Source organism: Nansenia antarctica (genome assembly GCF_963989245.1).
Source record: "Nansenia antarctica genome assembly, chromosome: 2".
NCBI classification, from domain to species: Eukaryota; Metazoa; Chordata; class Actinopteri; order Argentiniformes; family Microstomatidae; genus Nansenia; species Nansenia antarctica.
This window is the reverse complement of record NC_137675.1, coordinates 73,367,318-73,389,328: the sequence shown is the minus strand read 5'-3', so window position 1 is coordinate 73,389,328 and position 22,011 is coordinate 73,367,318. Positions and strand designations below refer to the sequence as shown.

The following is a 22,011-nucleotide window of genomic DNA, read 5'->3' as shown; positions in this document are numbered from 1 at the left end:
AACAAGTCAGAGACAAAGTTGTTGAGAAGTACAAGTCAGGGTTGGGTTATAAAAAAAAATGCTTTAGCAGTATGCTTGGGGTCGTTGTCCTGCTGGAAGGTGAACCTCCATCCTAGTCTCAAATCACTTACAGACTGGTACAGGTTTTGCCCCCTCTGAACCCTACCCCCTCTGAACCCCCTCTGAACCCTACCTCCTCTGAACCCTACCTCCTCTGAACCCCCTCTGAACCCTACCCCCTCTGAACCCTACCTCCTCTGAACCCCCTCTGAACCCTACCTCCTCTGAACCCTACCTCCTCTGAACCCCCTCTGAACCCTACCTCCTCTGAACCCCCTCTGAACCCTACCTCCTCTGAACCCTACCTCCTCTGAACCCTACCTCCTCTGAACCCTACCTCCTCTGAACCCCCTCTGAACCCTACCTCCTCTGAACCCTACCCCCTCTGAACCCAACCCCCTCTGAACCCTACCCTACCCCCTCTGAACCCTACCCCCTCTGAACCCTACCCCCTCTGAACCCTACCCCCTCTGAACCCTACCACCTCTGAACCCTACCCCCTCTGAACCCTACCCCCTCTGAACCCTACCACCTCTGAACCCTACCCTACCTCCTCTGAACCCTATGAACCCTTGGCTGACCATAAGTCCAACAATTATAGCACAACCTGTGGAGTTCCCCAGGGGTCCATTTTAGGACAGTTGCTTTTTAGCCTATACATGCTACCCCTCAGTTCTGTTATCAAGAGGCATAGCGTTAACTACCACAGCTATGCTGACGACACTCAGCTTTATATCTCAGTAACTCCCAACGACTACAAGATGATCGACCACCTGATAGATTGTATTGCTGATATTAATATTTGGATGACAAAAAAAATTCTCCAACTCAATCAAGAAAAAACTGAGGTATTGATCATTGGCAAGAAAACTGGGAGAGAGAAATTATCTGCACACTTGAAAACACTAGCTCTTAACACTAAGTGTCAGGCTAGGAATCTTGGTGTCATAATTGACCCAGATCTAAATTTTGAAACTCATATCAATAATACTATTAAAACATCCTTCTACCATCTAAGAAACATCACTAAGGTACAATCATTTCTCTCCCAGGCAGACACCGAAAAATTAATGCATGCGTTTGTTACTAGTAGGCTAGATTACTGTAATGCTCTCCTGACAGGTCTCCCCCCAAAAAATATTAACAGACTACAAATGGTTCAGAATGCTGCTGCTCGTGTCCTTACTAGGACCAAACGAAGAGCGCACATCACACCTGTCTTGAGATCACTACACTGGCTCCCTGTCAGTTATAGAATAGACTTTAAGATCCTTTTACTAGTCTATAAATCACTCCACTGCGATGCGCCCAATTACATGGTGGACATGCTCATAAGATACACACCAGCTAGACCCCTAAGGTCTAGTGGCACGGAACTTTTAATAGTGCCAGAGGCTAGGACAAAGAGATTTGGAGGATCAGCTTTTAGCATATTTGATTGATTGATTGATTGATTGATTGAAAACTTTATTAGAAGATTTGCAGAAGTAGGTACATGGAAGTACATATTACATACAAGGTCATCTAAAAGGATAAAAACCCAAGAAAGCCACTGGCTTATTTCAATTGGGGTCCTTGATTCTATATCTATATATATGCTCCTAGATTGTGGAACACCCTACCTGAGGGCCTGAGGTTGTCTAAAACTCAGGAAATTTTTAAGCGAGACCTTAAAACCTACTTATTCTATGTCGCCGCTGGGTAGGGTTGCCACCTTTCAGTCAGAGAAATAAGGGACACCCCTCGCAGTAGGGGCCCCGCTCCTCGGGACCACGACCACCACGGGCCCAAGGGCGGGGTGGGGGCCCCAGTGCTAGTAAATCATAAGTTAAACATTGTTTCAATAAAGCATTTAGATTCATACTTAAAGTTTCAAGTGCTTTATTAACACTGACTGAACGTATCTTAATACAAAATGTATTAAACAAAAAGCATTAGCATACAGTATATGCGCCATAACTTAACTCAATAACTTACAATTAAACAAAGCTTTGCCACTTTCAAATATAGTGCAACAATGGTTGTGCAAATAATAATTTATGAAACTATAAAACTACAAAACATTCAACAGTCATCATTCAATCCTGTGCAGCAGTAGACAGGGTTTAGCAGTTGAGCTCTCTCTCTTCTCCTCATTGTGTTACTTATTTTTCCTGTGAAAACAGTTAACACCTCTCTCTTCCTCACTGTGTGTATTTCTTTTTCCAAGTGTACTTCTGATCACTCCTTGCAGCACTGAGCAGCTGTTTGTCTTTCAAAACAATGGAGTAAAACTCTGAACTGGACAGCAGCTCACTCCTCATGAGCTCGACAGAGCACCTGTTCCTGCAGTCACTCCATTTTAAAATACTCTATAGTGAGCACTGGTATAAGAACATGAACCAGAGAACAGCAGTAAATGCAATAACCCACAGTCGTCGCTGATGATGTTGCATTTTCGATTAGGATACGGGATTAAAGGCACAGGCGACGGGCGATTTCCAGAAATCCAAATGTCCCGCGAAATTCGGACCAATCACAAAACTGTTTTGCAAGCGCGTCGCCTCGCGCCGCGCGCCTGTTGAGAGCGATTCAGTCTCGATTGCAGTGCGGGCCGCCACGAATCAATGCATATAGAGGAAACACTGAATTGCCCAGCGCTGCAGTAAGATATATTGGAGGAATCACGCAATGCGGGTGGATTGAAAATACGGAACAAACAGCGTTCCGTATTGGTTCAAAACGGAACGCATCTTTTAACTGTCAAATAAGGAACGATTCCGTATTTCAAGGTACGGGTGGCAACCCTACCGCTGGGTGCTGGTAGGCAAACTGGCTAGTAGTCGCTCTGTGTAGAGGGCTGCAAGGGAATTTTCCTGGCTACATAGTGTACAGGTTTTTACTTTTGCCTGCTTGCGGCTCTGTCAGTATTGATTGATTGATTGATTGATTGACTGAAAATGTTCATTGTGTGAAGCGCATTGAGTTGCATCTTGGAAGAAATGCGCTATACAAATAAAATTTGATTTGATTTGATTTATGTTTCAGACCAGGTCTGATGTAACTAGAGGTTGTTGTTTCAGACCAGGTCTGACGTAGCTAGTGGTTGTTAGGCTAACAGTAGTTGACATCCTTGAGTCTGAGCTCCAAGGTGAACCCCTCCAGCCCACCTGGCAACTCTCCCACAGAGTCCCTCTCCAAGGTCCAACTCATTAGCAGATCTTAATCAGGAGGAGATTTCCACTGTGATCATGTAACAGCTGCTCACGGTGCTGTCAGCTGATACAGCCTCTCATTCAGCCATGGGACGAGACGTGACCATGGCGGCTAACGCAAGAACATGTGACCACACGGAATAAACAGCTACAGAATAAACACGATCGGATGACAGCAGAGGCCAACATGACAGCACTCAGCACTCAGGCGTGGTAAAGTTGTTCACATGAAAACAGATAGTGCTGTAGGGACAGAAATGGATGGGGTTGGTTTAATAGCTGTTGGGACAGAAATGGATGGGGTCGGTTTAATAGCTGTAGGGACAGAAATTGATGGGGTTGGTTTAATAGCTGTTAGGACAGAAATGGATGGGGTTGGTTTAATAGCTGTTAGGACAGAAATGGATGGGGTCGGTTTAATAGCTGTAGGGACAGAAATGGATGGGGTTGGTTTAATAGCTGTAAGGACAGAAATGGGGTCTGTTTAATAGCTGTAGGGACAGGAATGGATGGGGTTGGTTTAATAGCTGTAGGGACAGGAATGGATGGGGTCGGTTTAATAGCTGTAGGGACAGGAATGGATGGGGTCGGTTTAATGGCTGTAGGGACAGGAATGGATGGGGTCGGTTTAATGGCTGTAGGGACAGGAATGGATGGGGTTGGTCTTGATATATGTACCTCTACCATGGTTATAACAGCTCCAGTACCATGGTTATAACAGCTCCAGTACCACGGTTATAAGACCTCTACCATTACAGGACACCTCCAGTACCATGGTTATATGTAAAAGCACCAATGTATTTACTTCAGTTGGCTGTGATGCAGCACAGTAGTGGAGGTCAGGAGGAACAGGGTCAGGGTTAGGGTCAGGGTCAGGCTGTGATGCAGCACAGTAGTGGAGGTCAGGAGGAACAGGGTCAGGGTTAGGGTCAGGGTCAGGCTGTGATGCAGCACAGTAGTGGAGGTCAGGATGGAACAGATGAGGACCTGCAGCAAACACGTCTGATACCTCCTCATTCCATGATTACAATGAGTCTGTCCTCCGATGTCTACCTCCCCCAGCCTCCCCCAGCCTCCCCTGCTGTCCTCTCCATACACCATCAGCAGTATGAAGTGAACAACGAGACGTAGAAGAAGACTCTGGCCACACTGAAGAGAAGAGGACAGAATTGGTTTAAGATTTATTGTGGAGTTGGTCATATCTTTACAGAGGTTATATATATACACACACAAATTAGTACAATAGACCGAGGTGTCCAAAATAAACTGGTACATTCGAAAAATAAGCATTCACAGAAAGCTGTTGTGAAAACGATTACAGACCTTAATATAGTAGTGCGCATGTTGACTTTGTTGTACTGTTGTTTGAGATTACAAACAATTTTTGGATTTTCAAAATAAATGATCTCTTTATATCATAAGACCTTTTAATATCTTATTGGTAAAGCTCGACCAGAGAGAATCACACACACGCACACTTTCATGTTAAGATATATTCCAGTTAAGAAGTCATAGGTGCAGTGTATCAAAGCTACAGCAGACAGTTAAAATACAAAACCTACAAAACGTCCCTGGCTAGTCCCTCTACACCCTAGTCTACCCCCTCTAACCCCTCTACACCCTCTACACCCTCTAAACCCTGGACTAGTCCCTCTACACCCAGGTCAGGGTTCACCCTACATGTGCCACCTTCCATAACAACATATTGAAAAAAACAAAACAATTTAATTTGCTTAAAATCTTTGATATATACGATCTGCGTCAAGCCTCAGTTGCCGTTCTTGTTCTTTTAAATAATCTAAATATAGATCTAACCCTAACCCTATCAAATCATCAGTGAAGTTGCTCTTTTTTTGTCAAAGCTAGCCGTTTCTGCCCTTAGAAACGAGGATCCCCGAAAATAGAAACTCTACTGTCTTAACCTCTCTGTAAGTTACTAGTTCCTGTAAAAGAGAATAAAAAAAACACCAACTGACAGTTTGCCTTTTACAATGTTTGAAGTCGACGGTGATGAAGAACAGAATCACGTTACACCCTCACTCACACACACGCAAACAAACTACCTCGAGTAAAATCAACATGGGAAAAAATGTGAAAATACAGGTTTTTAAACCCTCCCTCTGTTGGGAACCCTCCAGTGAAGTGAAGCCACTGTTACCACGGCAACCCTAAGGCTCACAGATTTTGGTCTCCACCACAAAATCGTTCTCAAAGTGACGGATCTTGAAGCAGTTGGGGGCTTCGCGCTTCTGCATACCTGCAAGACAAGAAGGGGTGAGGGGTTAACTAGAGGTCAACTAGAGGTTAACTAGAGGTTAACTAGAGACACTTATACAACATTAAAACATTACATCACATTCTAAAACATTAAATCACATTCTAAAACATTAAATCACATTCTAAAATATGAAATCACATTCTAAAACATTAAATCACATTCTAAAATATGAAATCAACTATCAGCAGAGTGGTGCTACCTCCAGTACCATAAGAGCTTAAAAGGTTATCTTAGAGCAGCGGTCGGGAACCTATGGCTCGCGAGCCATATATGGCTCTTCCGGTGACGGCATATGGCTCCCAGACAATTGGGTTGAAAAGTAAAAAAATAAAAAAAATAAAAAAAGTTGAAAAAGAAAAAAAATCAGTTTGGAACTGATGCACGATATGCATTTTTTTCCAACCGATACCGATGTTTACCCGCTTCTCGTGGCCGATAACCGATATGAGAACAGATATAATTTCACAGTTGATAACCTGTAGTTCATGCACACCTGAAGGTAAGAAAGGCTATGTAGTGAGCAAAGATTGATGATTTAATATTCCATAGTGATCTCACCAAATCTAACTTACATCACTATTGTTAACACAACAAAGAGAACACTTCTGACTCTTCAAATGTTCATTTATTATTTCCTCTAACAAACAGAATCTGTTATAGACAGTGCACAATGCTTTTTTTAGCCAAGATCTGGCCTCCTTTTATGAAAACAAAAAAGGCTCACCTAAGAGTAATTAGATCAAAAAAGTGTCAAAAATAAAGTGCATCTTGTCTATCCCTGTAAATTGAAAATGCATAAATAAAATATCTAAAAATAAATAAATAAAGTGCATCAGTCAATACAAAAATAAAGACTTTTATAGAACCAAAAGTTTTATAGAACTTACTGGCTGGCTGGCTGGAGCCAAAATGGAGGCCATGGTGGTGGTAGGGCACCTCTCCCGGGGTGAGACAGGGGGCCTGGAGAAGAGAAGCCAGGGGAGACTTCTCCAGCGCTGTGGAGGTCAGGAGGGGTAGGGAGTACGGGGAGGGGAGGGTGATCGGTGACAGTCCAGGGGAGAGGGACTGGAAGGGGCTCTGGATGGGGCTCAGCTGGAGTTGGAAAGAAAGAGACAGAAGGATACAGGGAGAAATGTGGTAATCGTTAGGCGATATCTAATCACTTACTGAGCAGTAATTAAGACAGTATGTGATGAAGGTATTTTCCATGGTGCATTATTCAGTGAAATGGATGTGATACGCTACTTGGTCTTTCAATTTGCTGGTAAAGCGGAATGTCACTCGTCGCTTTGAAGACACACAAACAAGCGTGTAGCACTGTCACACTGACATGAAAACAGTCATCTACTTTTCTATTAATTTACCCTACATACCTCTACCACACTGGGCCGTGGAGCACGGAGGCCAGAGGAGTGGCCTGGGAGGGGGGGGAAGGGGAGAGGAGCCTTGGCCTTGCTGTTGCTTTTCCTCCCAGCACTGTAGAAGAAGGGCGGCTGGAAGCCTCTGTTGCTGCTGTCACTGCGGGGGGGGTTGGGCGGCTCTAGGATGATCGGCGAAGGGGGGGAGTAGACAGGAGAGGCACAGAGGGAGCGCAGCGGGGTGAGGGGGGAGCGGGGTAAGGCCACCGACTTCTCTGGAGCTAAAGGGGCCAAAGCAAGCACAGATGCTCAGACAGCTGGCTTTGGGAGTGGTCGATGGTAGAGAGATACTTTGCTTCATATCAATTTACAGTTAAGAGATGGTCTGGTTAGTAGACTGGTTTAAAAGTTAGTTTCCCTTCAGCTGCTTAGAAAGAGTAAAGCACAGAAATTGAATAATACATACTGTACATATGCATATACACAATGTATATGTCCCTGGAGTGATAGAACCGGCTAATAGTAATGCTACTGCCTACTGTGTTACAGTGAGCTCGGAATTCCACAGAGAAACACTTGAAAGATTATAGATTGCATATGCTGGGGATATACAGGGTAACATGGCTATTATGACTGTGCTGTGTTTGTAGATAAAACCTTACATCTTATTCTCTCTATGGCGGGAAGGAAGTGTGAGAAAGAAGGCAGTCGGGCAGCCCAGGACTCTTTCTGTAGGCCTGCACTTGTCTGTTCCTTAGCGGGGACAGGCTTCTTCTTCTTCTTCACCTCCACCGTCTCGTGCCAAACCTCACTCTTTTCTGGTTGTCCGACGCTGCGCTTCTGCTGGGGCACACGCAACCATCATGAATCAAAGGAAAGATGGCATGTTCTTGTAAAATGAAGTGTCAGCTCCATAAATTAAAATTGCATACACCACACATAGAAAGAAAAAATTATGGAAGCTGATACAGCCATGTGTTTTTTCCTGAGCAGATGACCTTAAGAGAAAGCTCTGTTTTTCCTAGACAGGTGATGATCAAGAAAACCTCCTGGCCCTTATTACACTATGAGCATTGGGGCGACAAGGTATGGGAATGGGTGTGTGTCTGTATGTGTGTGTTTCACACCTTCGGAGTGGGTGGCTGCTCTGTGTCTGATTGGCTGGCACTGTCAGGCTCCCTGTAGTTCTTGGCGGTGGAGGCTGCAGCTCTCTGGGGCCTCCTGGCTGCTCTGTAGGTGCCTGCAGCCGGTCCGGACTTCTCTTTCTGCTCTACACTCGCCTTCACCCTCTGTCTCTTCTTATTACACAACAGTGACACATTGTGGACAACTGTGGCAATGCTCATTATACAGATGGCCTTACTGTTAAGGTTCAATTCATTTTGTGTACAATCTGTCCTGTTGTCTGTTGCCCTGATTGCATTTTGCAGTTACCCCTTGTGGATGAATAAATTAATTAACCACATTTACATGTACTTGGTCTGAGTTTGAGACCTAGATGGACGGTGAGACCTCAAAATGATGATCAGTACTACAATATTAAACACCACTATCAGCTGATCCATCCCTTTCCCTTTCCCTTTCTCCTCGTCCCCAGTTTCACCCCTAGAGACTAGAACAGTATCTCGACGGTCTCACCTTCTTTGGCTTGGCTTTCTCCTTCACTGGTTGGGGTGACGGAGGGGGTATGTCTGAGTCTGATTGGCTGGCACTGTCAGGCTCCCTGTAGTTCTTGGCGGTGGAGGCTGCAGCTCTCTGGGGCCTCCTGGCTGCTCTGTAGGTGCCTGCAGCCGGTCCGGACTTCTCTTTCTGCTCTACACTCGCCTTCACCCTCTGTCTCTTCTTATTACACAACAGTGACACATTGTGGACAACTGTGGCAATGCTCATTATACAGATGGCCTTACTGTTAAGGTTCAATTCATTTTGTGTACAATCTGTCCTGTTGTCTGTTGCCCTGATTGCATTTTGCAGTTACCCCTTGTGGATGAATAAATTAATTAACCACATTTACATGTACTTGGTCTGAGTTTGAGACCTAGATGTTACATTCAGGGGTGCAAACTGGCGATGGTCCAAAAAGGTGACACTTTTTTTTTGCCCGTAGATGGTTAGCTCTATTATTAACAGTCTAACAATGATGCGCGTGTAAGTAGCGATGGCCCTGACCTTAACACCCGCATAATTAATGTAAGCAACCTGTTCTCAAAATAATAATGCGGGTTCCTGCAGGTTTCAACAAGTTACATTTAAGACCTTTATAAGACCACTTTTAATAGATTTTAAGACCATTTTTAATAGATTTTAAGACCACTTTTAATAGATTTTAAGACCTATTAAGCAAGTATTGGTATTAGACTCACATTCGTTGATTATTTTCATTAGCAATGCTGGGTGATCTGTTCTGTTGCATATAGAACAATGATAATGTAAGTTTGCCTACTCTATCAATTTCTTGATTAATTTCCATTGCTTCTCAACACATTACTAGATACAGTGTTTCCTCTATATTCATTTATTGGTGGCGGGCCGCCACGAATGAATTTCCTCCGCCACTAATTGATTCAGTCCACTAAAAAAATAAAAAAATAATAATAATAAAATATCCACCTCTGAACATTTTAGCTGATTAAAATATATCTGATCCTAGATCAGCGCTATAATGGATGTTGACTAAAAGTGCACCTAAATCCACGCCCATCTCTCTCTAACCGCTGATCCAAAATCAGATTAATGACATTAAACATTCAGTTGACGACGTGACACAAGAGCTACTCCTGATTGGTCTAAATGTGAACCGGCATGAGAACCGTGCAGACTCAACCATCCCTGCTCAGCAGTCTTACCTGCCGAAATGCTCGGGCGCCTGTGTTTTCTCCTCGCAAATAACGGGCTAAAAGTCACCGGTAGTACCATCTAAAAGATACAAAAAGCTGATCTAGCTAGCTAGGTGCACAAATAAGATATCACGTTAAATAACTTCGAAAAATTAAACGAAAACTGCGACAGATGGATGGATTTTTCAAGAAAAAAGATGTCCCAGACACTTCAAACATTGCTGAAGCTAGCAGTGGCTATGAGTGATCCGAAACTGCATGGCTGGCAAAGGAGCTAGGTGGTGGATCAAGCTAACAACGTTTATGGCGGGGTACCACCACCACCAGCTACAACTACAGCGGGAGAGCCATCAGCATCGGCTAGCTGTGTTGGTGTATCAGCAGACATTAGCAAGTCAAAAAACGATTCTTATGTGCCGTCACTTTAGCAACGACAGTATTGTCAAGGGGAAAAGAAGGGGAGTCGATTTTTTTATTGACAACGGAATTACATGCTGGAAAAACATGCAGCTAAAATTCAGGGAACATTTGGACAATAAGAGACACACGGGAAAACAGGGCTCATGTGGGTGTCATCAAAGGTAAGAGTTTGTTTTCTTTAACTCAGCTGATACTCAGCTGTTTACCGAATGCTCCATCTGACTGTGATTTTACTTCTGTAATGTGGTGGGTTGACATAATTCACGCACGGAACTATGGGTTGGGAGTATTGTTCCGTCCGCAGTTGAGTGCGTAGTACCCAAGTTGTTTAGTCTGTTCTATTTACTGCTTGAGTGTGTTGTTGACAATCGTTCATGTCCTTCATTAAACGTTTAGCTTTGTCATTTGATACGCCGCCTTGACTCCCCTCTCTCGGCACTACAGTAAACAGTTAATCAGTAACATTAGCCGCTTTTGTGCTCATGTAGGCCTACTTCGTATTATATTATAGCTGATGATCTTTGTGTGTGTGTATGTGACTGTCAGTCACAAGTTTATATTCTGTATATTCTTATATTTTTTTTTTGCCATCCTGCCTCTAGTTTTGTTTGAAATTAGGTCGTTGTTTTGAGCGCGCGTGCGCGTTTCATGCGCGTGCACGCGGGAAAAAAAACGCGCGCGCGGACAGGGCTATCCGCCACTAATGTAAAAATTCCTGGAGGAAACACTGAGATATAATAGCATAAATAAGAGAATAAACTCACACACTTACTTGCACTCACTTACACTGCATAGCCTATATACTGAGATATGGCACACACACACACCTCTCACAGGAGGTCCACACACACACACACCGTTGCTACCACTGCAAGTTTGAAGAAATTCTAACTTCACATGCCTACAGTCGAATCGCCTCCTACGGCGATTATCGTATCGTGGCCTCTTGTCTTATCATTTCACGTGGCAAAATATCAGGGTTTTGGGCGCAGCTTAACCAATGTCACACGAGCAATAAGTGTGCGATAAGTTTTGTTTTATATGTTGTCTCTCATCCGCACGCGTCGTATTCCCACGCAGTGGGTCTGGCGACAATAATACATTTTCCGGTCTGACTTTTTAAATAAAAATTTAATCGATTCTATGCAAATCTAAAGCACACAGAAGCCAAATTTAGGCTTAAATGTCTGATCTATTTTAGGGACACGGATTATTTCTGGGTTATGTGGATGAGGGTTTGCATTCCATCATCTGCGAGTGCAGTATGTATTTGTAAGGGGTTGGGACATTGCCCACATATGGAAATGCATACAGATCAGGTCAGGGGCTTTACCTCCAGAGACTCTCGCTTCCTCCGACGAGGAGGCCTGTGTCTGGCCCCGGTCAGCCCGGCTCGGCATTCCCGTCCTCCGGGTCCTCCTAGTACAGAGGTCGCTCCTCCGGTACAGACCTCCCGGTGGTCGGAGCCCGAGGAGGGCGACGTGGCCCGGCGGTCAGTGGCGAGGTCCACCCTCCTCCTCTGCCGCTCTCTGTCTCTCTGGGACCGGGACCGGCGGCTCTGCCGTTCAAGAATTTGAACGCCAAATTTATAAAAGGTTTATTTTTAAAGTCTCGCCCTGTGTCTGATCCTGATGTTATAGCATCCAGGTAGAAGCGAGGTAAAGGGGGACGCGAGACAGTCTCGGGCAGCGTTCGTAAATTCGCTCTGCGCACTGGGCTCAACGTCATAAAGGGACCAAGTAATTTGATTGGACAAGAGGCATTCCATGACTGCTGATCAGATTTCCAGAGCGAATTTACGAACGCAGCCTAGGGCAAACCACTCGCCGACTCGTTTTTTTCATAACACGAAACTTGAAGTTGTAAAGTACCCACTCGATATAATAAACAACAGTTTAATGATCACTAAATACTTATAATGATCATCTAATTATGTGTAGTTATGTGTTTCTAGCATGTCGATGTTCTATCAGGTAAATTCGCTAGAACTAACCCATACCCTGGTTCAGAAGCAGAAATCAGTCCTTCGTCACTTACATCGTCGTCCTCGATGAAACTTTTAGGTGGATTGGTTACCCTAGCCTAGATGGTCTTTGTGACATTTCACAATCACAAACATATACTGTATGTACAGAAACTCACTAAAGTATAAAACACCGCTAAAATACTGCTTCTCTTCAAATCACTCCATGACACTTTGAGGTCAGTGCATTTGTTTTTTTGGTGAACTACCGTAATAACCCTAAATGGCTAGAGAGTGCAACTTCTGTGCTTTCAGAAACTGTTGGATTTTTTTCGATTGCACATATAGTTCAAGAATTACGATAGTTTGAACGAACCCTGTAAATTCCTGTTGAGAAGTTATCGCAACAAAGACATACAGTAACTTCTATGTTATTGTATTTGATTACTTCTTATGTTTCTACATCCATCTTAAGAACTTTTTAAGACGTTTTATTTCAACTGCAGCAGAGTTTAGCAGACAGGAAGATGTTAGCTTGGGCATCATGTGACTTGGATGAGATGAGATGTAGACCCCCCCCCCCCCCCCCCAAATATTTTTTTTGCAGATCTGCATGATTCACGTAGGTCACCTATTTTGAGGTAAAAACGGCGAATTTCACATAAGGTGACAAGTTTGCACCACATTGACGGTGAGACCTCAAAATGATGATCAGCACTACAATATTAAACACCACTATCAGCTGATCCATCCCTTTCCCTTTCCCTTTCTCCTCGTCCCCAGTTTCACCCCTAGAGACTAGAACAGTATCTCGACGGTCTCACCTTCTTTGGCTTGGCTTTCTCCTTCACTGGTTGGGGTGACGGAGGGGGTATGTCTGGGGACGTATCTAAGGTACGACACAGAGTCAGAAAAAAACTTCTCAGAATACATGTTTTACACACTCAAAAGCTGTCTCCTGATGTTAATACAGGCCTTGTGTCATTCCTATATCAGGGTTATGAGGGCATTAAGACACTACACACTGAGGACGTGGAGTTAGCATACATGTGGTGTCTGGGGCGGGGAGTCTTGGCTTGGCGGGAGGCTGTCTGCTGTAGTCAGTCACTTTGGGTTTGGGCTTCCTGCTGGACTCGCTCAGCCAGCTGACCTCTGTCATGGCGTCAGTGTCTGTGTCACTGAACAGATGCTTCTTCACCTGGCGCTGGAACCGATGAGAGGCAGACACACGCACACACCACACACAGACGCAGATTAAAACCTACAGTAACAGACTGTTAATAAACACTGAGATGAAAACCACATACACAAACATGCTTGCGTGCGCACACACACCTTGGGCTTCACAGCTGGGCTTTTCTTGGTAGCCCAGGACTCTCGAACGGCACTAGAGAAAAAAACACTAAATCACACATTCATTTCATTTCAGGGATTCTTTCTGTAACATAGAGGAGCACTGTGACCAACACAGGTAATCTTACAAATGTACCATAATCACATACTGCATTAGTCCTGTCCTACCTGCTGTCTATGGCAGAAGTTTCAGCAGACTTTCTCCCCTTCCCCTTAAGGAAGAAGGGAAAATAAATCATTCTTTACAGGTAGAGTACTGTACATGATGTGAATGACATTATTAAAGGTCCCATACTTTTCCTCTGCTTGTGCACATACATGTGGGTCTCTGATGGGCCTACTAACACACAAACTGTGAAATAAAACAACCCAGTCAGTTTTTTGTGGGCTGCCTATTTCAGAAAACATGCAATTCAACAAGCCATTCCGATTCTATTCCGATCCTATGTAAAGTGGGATCTCATTAGAATTATACCGCCCCCCATCTGAGTATCTCCGCCCACGGCTGCAGGATCCACAATAACGTTTACGGTATTAGTTTAACGACACACGTGTGAAAAATAAATGGTCAAACTGCAGGAATTCCTTTGCTTGGCAACGTTGTGTTACTTTGATTAGCCCCCAGCAGCTAACTTGCTCAGACCATAATAAGCTGTAGTAGCTGGGCAGTGTGTGTAAAGTGAAGCACAGGCTAATACGACCATTCTGTATTTACAAGCTTTTGGTAACTCACAACATAAGTTACACTTGAAGTAAAATGTTCTGTGTAATGAGGAGTGTATTGAGGAGTTCCATCAGTGTGTTCAGTGTATTGAGGAGTTCCATCCTCAATAATTGATTGAATAAATTAACCGTAACCATGGTATCAAGGAGGCAAGGCCGGAAAGCCACAACCAGTTCTGGAGTGGGGCATGGGGAGCAGCTGCTCATTTGCATTTAAAGCTACAGACTTGTGAACAGACTTGTGTACAGACTTGTGTACAGACTTGTGTCTGTAGCTTTAAATGCAAATGAGCAGCTGCTCCCCACACACTGCCCAGCTACTACAGCCCATCGAGAACAGGACTGAAACAGAGAAGTATAGAGGCATGCTAGAATGCCTTTAGGTTAAAATTTCAGTGTTTGCAAAAAACTTCAAAGACATGTTTTGGGGACTCCACAGACCTATATTATATACTTGTTGAAAAGAGACCTCATCAAGTACTGTAGTGGTGAAACATGGTCAAGGCTTATTTACCCCAGTACTCATCGGTGTGTCCACTGTGAATGCAAAGACGTCCTCTCTGTTCAAAAACAGAAACATGGATGAAATCAATATTGTAAGAAGGAATGTCTGTGCTCTGTACAATATACTGTTTATATATTTATAATATTACTTTTCAAAAAAATTGTTTTAAGAAAATAGACAATACCCTTGTTGCTGTGCAGAGGTCCATATGGAGGTAGTGTAATATTTCATAAATGCAGTCTCCTTTAATAATAGAGACAGAAACATCAGAAAACAGCATGTAAATGAATGTGAGGGCAAAACATAATCATTAGCAGCATCTAAATGAATATTATTCCCAACAATGGAAATGACCACATAATTATGTTTTCCAAATATAACCATCCAATCTATGAATACTCACCTTGGCAGACGGCAACCAGCTCTTCTCAAAAACAGATCTACCACAAAACAAGAAAATTACAAAACACATTAATATCTATCTATGAGCTGCTGTCTGGCAACATATTAATACTGACAGGTGGCAATGAATTCCCTTTAAAAAAAGAAGAAGAAAAAAACACTTACACACTTATCCCCAAATAGTCTACATTTTTTATTTTTGTACCTGAAAAGTTATCCTGGAAAAACACTATCTGCAATTGATTGAATTCCCATGTGTGCTCTGTACCTCTGTGCTCTGGTCTCGTAATAGCTGGCGACCATCTTCAACATGGTGCCTGTCACCTCTGCCCTTCTCTGCGTGCCATAACAGTGAGACAACATGGTGAAGCTAAGAGACTGTTACATGCGAGTAGCAGTGTTGGTGGAGACAGCACTGTGGAAATCAGCATTAAGCATACAAACAGCATTGTGGAAACATCCTCAGGGTACTAACCCTATCAAGAAATAAAAAATAACTTCAAGTGAAATGTAATCTCCTTGAATAGTATTTCTAGCTTGAGCTCAACTATTCAATTTCATATGCAACTGAAATTGTAAACTGGTGGGGGATGGGGAGTGTGGGGGCTTGGTTATGAGTGTTTTTAAACAGGTCCATGACTGCAAAAACATTCCATAAAATCAATGCATGTTCTAAACACGAACACTCGAGTTAGAATCTGGCCCATAGAGTGGTACAGAATGCCCTACCTGTTCCCTCCAGTTGTAGGCCAGTGCACCAACAGAGGCAGCAGCACTGGAGGTTTTGGCCGCTCTCAACTCCCCCAGGCTGGGCTGCCTCTCACACGAGCTGACCAGCTTCAGAGCTGGCTTCACCGTGGTCCTGCCGCCTGGAGTGGCTGAGGGGAGGGGAACCCACAACACAAATTTTTTTTTTTTATCAATGTAACATTTATTTATTAGTCTTAACCTGGTAAGTCAATTGAGAACCAATTCTCATTACAATGACGACCTGGCCAAGAGGCCCATAATTGCAAAAACCACACACACCTATCATTAAAGCCTGGGCACATGATTGGGAGAAGGAAATTCTTTAAGACGGAATGCATTGTGAGTAGAAGGAGTCAAAAACGTTAACGAGGAGAAGTAACTGAAAAGGTGGTGTTACTCTGGTCGATTGGACAAGAAAAGTACTCTGTCAAATTAAAAGTGTCAAGCCTGAAGAAGGCAGCTTTCTGCCAAAACGTTGATTTACCAAATGAATAATAAAACATCGGAGCATAAGAGTGTGGCTCTCTTTTTTTCTGTCATTTATGTATGTCAAGCCTGTCAGGCAGATGCAGGGCCACCTACATGCTGGCATGACTACAGTAACGGGGCTGGCGCCAGCCCCCCTCCCTCTCCCACTGCTAATGATGAACCTGGACTCAGACACCTTCCTCTTCGCTGGAGTCACCATCTGGACAGACACAGTGTGTAAAAAGAATTATAAGACCTTACTCTGATATAATACAACCAGATAGCAACAACAATAACATTTACAATGATATCCATAGTCAAAATTATGTTTTTCTAAGATGATATTAAATTAGGGCCCAATCCCGATTCCCTTTTCTACCCCTATGGCTCGTTTTCGAGTGTGACTCGATTTCGAGCCAAGGCCTTCGAACAGAGCCACAAGCCATAGGGGTTGAAATCTACCCCTATGAATTGGGACAGCCCTTCACGACGGATACGTCATCAGCAGTGGTTTAAATAGACGCGGTACGGATGACGCGTTAATATGTTGCCGGCGAAATCACACATCTCACAATGCCTTCTTCAGCTGTGTTTATTTCTGTTGCGTGTGCTATAAGCATCTTTTTTCGTTTGTTATCAACACACTGTAGTGTTTAGACGTTCCTTTTTTAGTCTCTTCCGTCAACGATGTCTTTTTTGTGGACATCACAATAATGACAATGAATGACTCCAACCAAAACACAGAGTATTAACCAGATCTGTCAGCGCACGATGTTCCTCCAAAGATACCCGTGACTCAATCCTCAGCCACCACATACACACGAGTCCATCAGTAGTCATAAAGCGTTATCCAAAATTCACGTTACCAAGCGCCTTTCTCAGAACAATTCGTCGTCAAGAATCCAAAAATCATTCCATCATAGTAGTCGTGGTCAAAAACGTAGAAAGAGGATCTCTTGGGGACGCAGGCACATTTGCCCGTGAAGGAGAGATGACAAATAGGCGGAAACATTTCTCAGTAGAGTCGAACGGTGATAGATCATCATCCTTTACGCGTATCCTTAACTGTAGTTACATTTCGCGTGTCATATGCCATCAGACATGGAAATATGTCAATGCGCGGCTGTCATGCACAAATCAGCTTGTAACGGTAGACACACAGCACATCGGCATAATAATGTTTTGTTGTTGTTGTGCTTGTTATAAAGAAAAGGTCTATAATGCATTTAAATGAATGATACAAACCATTAATAATATTACATAATAACTGCTCGGATTAGATTGCGGGTGCCGCTTCATGGAAATAGGTCAAAATGCGCATCATGTACAAGTCAGCCTAACGTTTGATAGATAACTTTACATATGTGTACCATCATCCGCTGTAAAACGCCACAGGTAATAATTGATTTATGATTGTACATCTCTGAAATGCTCGACTGTCATGCAGCGTTGCGTTACTGTCACGTTAGACACAGCACCGACATAAGCGATTTTTTTTTGTTATGCTTGTTATAAATAACAAGCATTGTAATGACATTAAACTAAGAAAATAAGATGGTTAACATAATTTTTCAAGCATTGTAATGACATTAAACTAAGAAAATAAGATGGTTATCATAATTTTCAAATCTTTATTAATAAGTAATTACAGAGAAAGTAAAATGACATTTCCGCATTGAATAGAGCTACATACAATTTCTGTAGATGATTCGCAATGCATCCTGGAATCAAGGGGTAGCGTACTCCTATGGCTTCAAAGCTAGTCTGGTCCTGGAATCACTCGAACCGAAGTCATTGTTAGCCCTCGAAATGAAGCCATGGCTCGATGAAATATGAATTGGGATAGCCCTACCCCTAAACGTGAACACGCAAAACGAAGCCATAGGGGTGAAAACGAAGCCGTAGGGGTGAATTGGGATTGGCCCTAGATCATTAGAGTCACAAAACATATTCAATTACTAAAACACAATTTAGGGTGTTATGTTTTTTTCTTAAAATTAGAATTAAATTATCCATAAGTGCCAGAGTGGTCATTTACCTGTTGGGGTGCAGGATGGTGGGGTATCAGACAGGGAGCACTGTTCCTCTGTCTCTCCACATCAACTACAGATGACACCTGACTCTCAGGAACAACAGTCTGTTGGGATAGTCTGTCAGTCACACTAAGAAACACTTCCAAGACAGTCATACAATCACGCAACAAATACAGTGCTGTATTTCTTGAATACTCATATAATTGATATCGGGATCAGAGAAAAAGTGACTTCTGTTATGTGTTTAACTATAATGAACTATATTAACTATAATGAAATAACTTTGCAGAAAGCTATGCCCTCCTCCTTTACTGACTTTTCCTAAATGTCTGTTTTTAGCACACCTTATGTTGAAAGACAGTTTTTCCCGGGGCTTCTCGTGTTAAGGCCTGTTAACGGTCATTCAGCTGTAGGTATTACGTCTCTGCTTCTCTGAGGGTTGACAGTGGCTGTTGAGGGAGGTCATTAAGATTCTGGAGAGGAGGTCATTGCTTACCTGGGAGCTGCTTTCATCCATAATGATCTTTACTATGGTCTTCACTACAGAGGTTCCACTCTTGACCACAAATGGCTGATGGGGAGACAAGAAGGTTGAGTGTCCGAGGAGGGTTACCACTTAACAATGTAGGGTGGGTGGCACAGTGCAACATTGTATACCTACAGTACATGAAATGATACAATATGCACAAAAAAACTGAATACGTTATATTAAGCTACCCCTTTTACTGACACGAATGATTACTATCATTCATGTCAGTAATAGGTAGTAGTCTTATATTCTAAGGTTTCTTTGTATGAGATGCATCAACCTGGACCAACTAGAGTGGTGTGTGTGAACAACCACCTACCTTGTTCTTGATGTGTCCGTAGATGTTCCTGGTGGCCCGCAGGATGTCCAGGGAGGAGCTGAAGTGGATGGTGAGGTTGGAACCCTCCACTCCGCTCACATACAGAGGCTCAGACAGCTTCAGCCTCAGGACCCTCCTCGAGCCCTCCTCTGGAGAGGGAAAGCATGGACGCGCGCGCGCACACACACACACACACACACACACACACACACACACAAAATAAGATTAGTTTGGGAAATGTCATTAGACACTTTCTTATGCAAATAACTTCCCCATACTCCCACATTCAACTTGAAAAGACACAAAGCATATCTTCTGAGAGGGCTTGCTAAAGCTTGTGAGGTGAAAGACAAAGTGTGTGAGTATGTGTGTGTCTCAGAGGAGGCTGTGTCTGTATACCTGTGACGGTATAACTGTGCACTTCGTTCTCTGGGATGCAGACCGTGTCCCACTGACCCTCCTGGAAAACAGAAACATCACCGAATGCAAATACTGTTTAAAAAATGTATAACAATGTTTTCAGCCCTCCCAGTTCAATTTAGTCACACTAAATCTAATTTTACAGATTCATGAAAAAACGAATTCTGTCATGGTGGTTTTAGCTGTGTACCAGTGTGTCTTCATCTGCGAGGGAGAAATAGAAGGAGATGCTCTGGCTTCCCAGGTTGAAGTCGATCCAGAACTCCTCCAGTTTCTCATCAGAGGGCATCAGCAACTGTGGGGAAAGTACTTTCAACCGACATTTGACATTCCCCAAAAGAGCAGGCTTAACTCACAATGTTTTCTCTGAGCTATATTTTCTAAAAGAGCGTGAGCTTTTCAATACACTACCGTTTCCCAGTACATTACAATGATGGCAATTCCCAAATGTTCAACTTGAACACTGAAGTAACACCCAATACATAAATCTTGCATTCTAAACCTGTACTTTTACACTTCTTAAACCACAGACTGAACTCCTTCACATTCACCAGAGGGGTGATGTCTTGATTTGATATGAGGGGACACTCACCTCATTTTTGTCCAGAAACACCTCCAGACAAGGATAGGATAACACTCTGGGGGCAGAGAAAACAACTATGATATGTTGGATTTCACTGCACTGGAGCACATTAAAGAAAGTGTCTTGCAGAGCGACATGGAATCAAAAAACAATCTGTCTGTGTACCTCCTACCATCTCCCTGCATCCCATTCACCAGGTTCAGAAATTTTCGGCAGTCCTGTAAACATAGAAAGGTTGTGTATGCAGAAATATTCAAATGACTGTTATGACACACTGATTTTTAAATACTAATTAAACAAGTTTAAGTGTTAAATGGGAAATGTTTAAGCTTATGGAGAAGCCCCATGGAGCATCATAGAAAAAAACATACATAATTTACTGGAGAGTTATAGACTGAAATGGGTGGCTACAATGGTGAGGGTTTACCGTCTCAAACTCAGACCCTTGAATCTTGGTAAAGGCACTAGCCACAAACTCCATAGTGAACCAGTGGTCAGCCAGCTCCTTCCTCTGAGTTCGAGTGGTCATCCTGCACAGAGCTTTCATAAGGGCAATCTGCAGGTCGTAATCTACACAAGAAAGAGAGAGAAATAGAGATGAAGATTAAGATGTGCCTTAAGCAGGTATAAGTTATGACTTATAAGACATGTCACTTATGGTTCCAAAATCAGACCGCATACCACCACCCTCCAGAATTCGACCAGCAAGCTTATTCCTATGGAAAAGACCAGACACACAAGCATTACTGAAATGAATACTGAATACTACTTTCTGGGGAGAACATTCACCCAGTAACTTTGTGTATATAAAAATCTACACAGAATTGAACGAGGCATGATGAGGGTATGCATCACATACATAACATCAGAGGTTTCCTGAGACGACAAGATCTTCTTTTCTTTCTTGAGTTCCACAGGGATCTTGTCCAGAATGACATTGAGTTTCCGAATAGCCTATGAGGAACATGGATTCAAAATAGAATACAGTGAGCTACTGTAATGCCGCCTCATTCGAATTCAGCTAAGAGAATTACAGTGCAGGAATGTCCAATTACCTCAATAATGCAAAAATGTATTACATAACATTAATTATGTTTATTGTTAATTGTGTTAGGGAAATCATTGTTCACAGAACTGTCCCTAACCTCTTTCTGGATCATAATGGGGACTTGTGGGTCTGCAGCCAGCTCACCAATGGGATGCAGTAAGGATTCAGTGACTTGATATGTTCCTATGTAAGGTACATTCATACATCGGAAACAGTTCAGAATTAAACCATAACCTCAAGCATACTTTGTAATAAGACACAGGTTAACAAGAACCTTTCAACTAAATGCACACATACCTTCTTTGCTTGTTTCATGAACGACCTATTAGAGGAAAAACACAGTTTAGAGATAAAAGGAGCAAGCAAGCAGTGTCGTGTAACTTTTATTTCCAAGTCATCATAGTTACAGATGCAGATCCACATGCACAAATGTTGACTGTATGTCACTGACTAAATTTAAAATTCCAACAAGTTACTCACCATTAAGGAATCAAAGAAGTCCTCTGCAAGGTTCAGTAAAGTCTCATTCAAGCCTGGCTTGATCCACAATAGCCTTGCTTTCTCAAACCACTGAACCATGTGCACACAGACAGAACAAGACTCAGTCAATCATGACTCAAACAAAGATAATATCATATTGTATGATACACGGTTGCCATGGTGTCATTACTTAGATGAAAATACTTATCTTTTTGACAAGACCCTGAGATACCATCGCTGACAGGCCTTGAGCTCCAGCTAGGATCAGGTTCTTCCCGTATTTGTGAA

General features: G+C 43.0%; 1 protein-coding gene across 1 annotated transcript; it reads right to left on the bottom strand.

Moving 5' to 3' along the window:
* Positions 1–5,422: 5,422 nt before the first annotated feature.
* LOC308150580 (uncharacterized protein) lies at positions 5,423–21,822 on the bottom strand (the record flags this gene model as incomplete). The annotated part of the gene is made up of 23 exons (XM_080523397.1): positions 5,423–5,511; positions 6,420–6,624; positions 6,906–7,171; positions 7,634–7,730; positions 8,018–8,188; positions 12,935–12,999; positions 13,158–13,314; positions 13,446–13,497; positions 15,362–15,429; positions 15,823–15,962; positions 16,480–16,531; positions 18,841–18,915; positions 19,193–19,341; positions 19,592–19,652; positions 19,803–19,907; positions 20,205–20,250; positions 20,361–20,413; positions 20,623–20,765; positions 20,877–20,911; positions 21,055–21,149; positions 21,341–21,426; positions 21,541–21,565; positions 21,724–21,822. 23 exons carry the CDS (start codon positions 21,820–21,822, stop codon positions 5,423–5,425), a joined length of 2,334 nt encoding a protein of 777 aa, XP_080379523.1.
* Between the last annotated feature and the right edge of the window lie 189 nt (positions 21,823–22,011).